The sequence below is a fragment of the Trachymyrmex cornetzi genome, unplaced genomic scaffold (genome assembly GCF_001594075.2).
Source record: "Trachymyrmex cornetzi isolate Tcor2-1 unplaced genomic scaffold, Tcor1.1 scaffold1631, whole genome shotgun sequence".
NCBI lineage: Eukaryota > Metazoa > Arthropoda > Insecta > Hymenoptera > Formicidae > Trachymyrmex > Trachymyrmex cornetzi.
In genome coordinates, this window is record NW_017296236.1 from 35389 (window position 1) to 37340 (window position 1952).

At 42.8% G+C, this 1952-nt stretch overlaps 1 protein-coding gene across 1 annotated transcript; it reads left to right on the forward strand.

The window, feature by feature from the left end:
• Positions 1-1148: 1148 nt before the first annotated feature.
• Positions 1149-1914, forward strand: LOC108758974 (uncharacterized; the record flags this gene model as incomplete). Its single annotated transcript, XM_018504223.1, has 2 exons — positions 1149-1603; positions 1680-1914. Coding segments are annotated over exons 1-2 (681 nt in total), but the record flags the coding sequence as incomplete, so codon positions are not given.
• Positions 1915-1952: the final 38 nt, after the last annotated feature.

Sequence of the window (1952 nt, forward strand, 5' to 3'; positions counted from 1 at the left end):
ATATTTCATCTTAAATGCAATTTCACAAACGCAGATGTATGAAACAAAATTTATTATACTTAGTGTAGTATAAGAAACTGTTAATAGCATTCGACATAACGTGACATGTCACGACATGTCCAGGCGATGACAACATCATCATTAATGTAATTTGATACGAAACGTCACGTGATCAGATTTTTTCATGAACATTCGATATAATAAGACATGTCGCAACACGTTCGTGCGATGACATCATCATCAATGTAATTTGATATGATATATCACGTGACCAGATTTTTTCACGGGTATTCAACATGGCATAACAAGTTATAACATATTTGAGCGGTGGCACCGAGCATGCGTGAAAATGGGGTTCCATCTAATAACACTGATATACGCAACTGTTATCATCATTGTGACGCCGCGCATGCGTGAAAAACGGGAATCGTCAATGTAATTTGATACAAATATCACGTGACCAAGTAAATAGTATAAAATGCATGATTGAGATGCATCGCGTCATTAGTCATTATTCATCTGATAACACAAGTGATAACATGGAGCGTGAATTGATAGAGCAAGCTGCCCTGCTTGGTACAAGAGAAAAGTACATCGCATGGGAACAGCGATGTGACAATTTCATAGAATCTGTGGAAGAGCAGAGTCGTGCTAAGCGTCCGCGATTATCAATCGGAAAGAGACAATCAGTGATCACATGTATCGCGAGGCTCGAGAGTTTGAAAGACACGGTGCGTGGGCGATTCGTGCATGTGGGTGCAGGATATGGACTTCGATGGCGCGAGATCGAAACAGCGTTTGAAAGTCGTATTCTGACAGGCGCGGTGATAAACTCTGGACACATAGAACCTCGCCAATTCCTCGAAAACGCGTGTGAAATTGTGCTCAAGCGTGTGCAAGACGCTATAGAGAAACATGGTAGTGTAAAAGTAAACACTGCGTTCAATGGTGAATTCGTGGCGGGTGATAAACATGCTATTAAGAGTATCACCACGAAAAACTTTGAACTGTATCAAGAGTCAAATGTGCATGAGTGGTACGATCGACACATCGTTGAGCCTACGTTGACGTCGCTCGATGAGTTCCAGGAACGCGACAGTGGGTGGGCGCTGTCGCGAATTCTCAACTTAATTGTTAACGTGAACAAGTTGAATCCCATGCACGCGGGATGTAACATCGAACTGCCGCGAGAAATTGTACTCAAGAAAGCGGTGATCAATGTGCATTCGACAGACAATGCGTGCTTCGCGTGGTCGGTAGTTGCAGCTCTGTACCCCGCAGAAAGAAATGCAGAACGGGTGTCATCGTATCCGCATTATTTATCAGTGTTAAACCTCACAGGCATCGAGTTTCCGATGAAATTAAAAAACATTCCGAAATTCGAGCGTTTAAACGACGTGTCAATAAATGTGTACGGCATTGAGAACAAAGAGATACTTCCTCTTCGGCTCACCGATGACAAGAAGGAGAAGCATGTCAATCTCCTGTACCTACAAAATCCACACAACGACAGCCTAGGCCACTTTATGTGGATCAAGAACCTGTCGCGCCTCGTGAGATCGCAAGTCACAGGAAAAAAGAATAGGATATATTTCTGCGATCGGTAAGTATACACGAGAAAAAAATTCTTTTTTGAAATATTAACAATAATAATAGTAATAAATTTATGCTTTTTTCAGATGTCTACATTACTTCAGCTCATGTGAAAAATTACAATCACACGAAGTGGACTGCGAGAAAATGAACGACTGCGCCATCCGACTACCTAGTGACGAGAACAAATGGCTCGAATTTGGAAACCATCGCAATCAGGAACGTGTGACGTTCGTCGTCTACGCCGACCTGGAATGCGTCCTGCGGAAGACGGAGCTCAACAAAGAAGATGCGTCGTCGTACGAGTATCAGCGGCATGAAGTATTCAGCATTGGATACTACGTGCGATGCTCGTACAA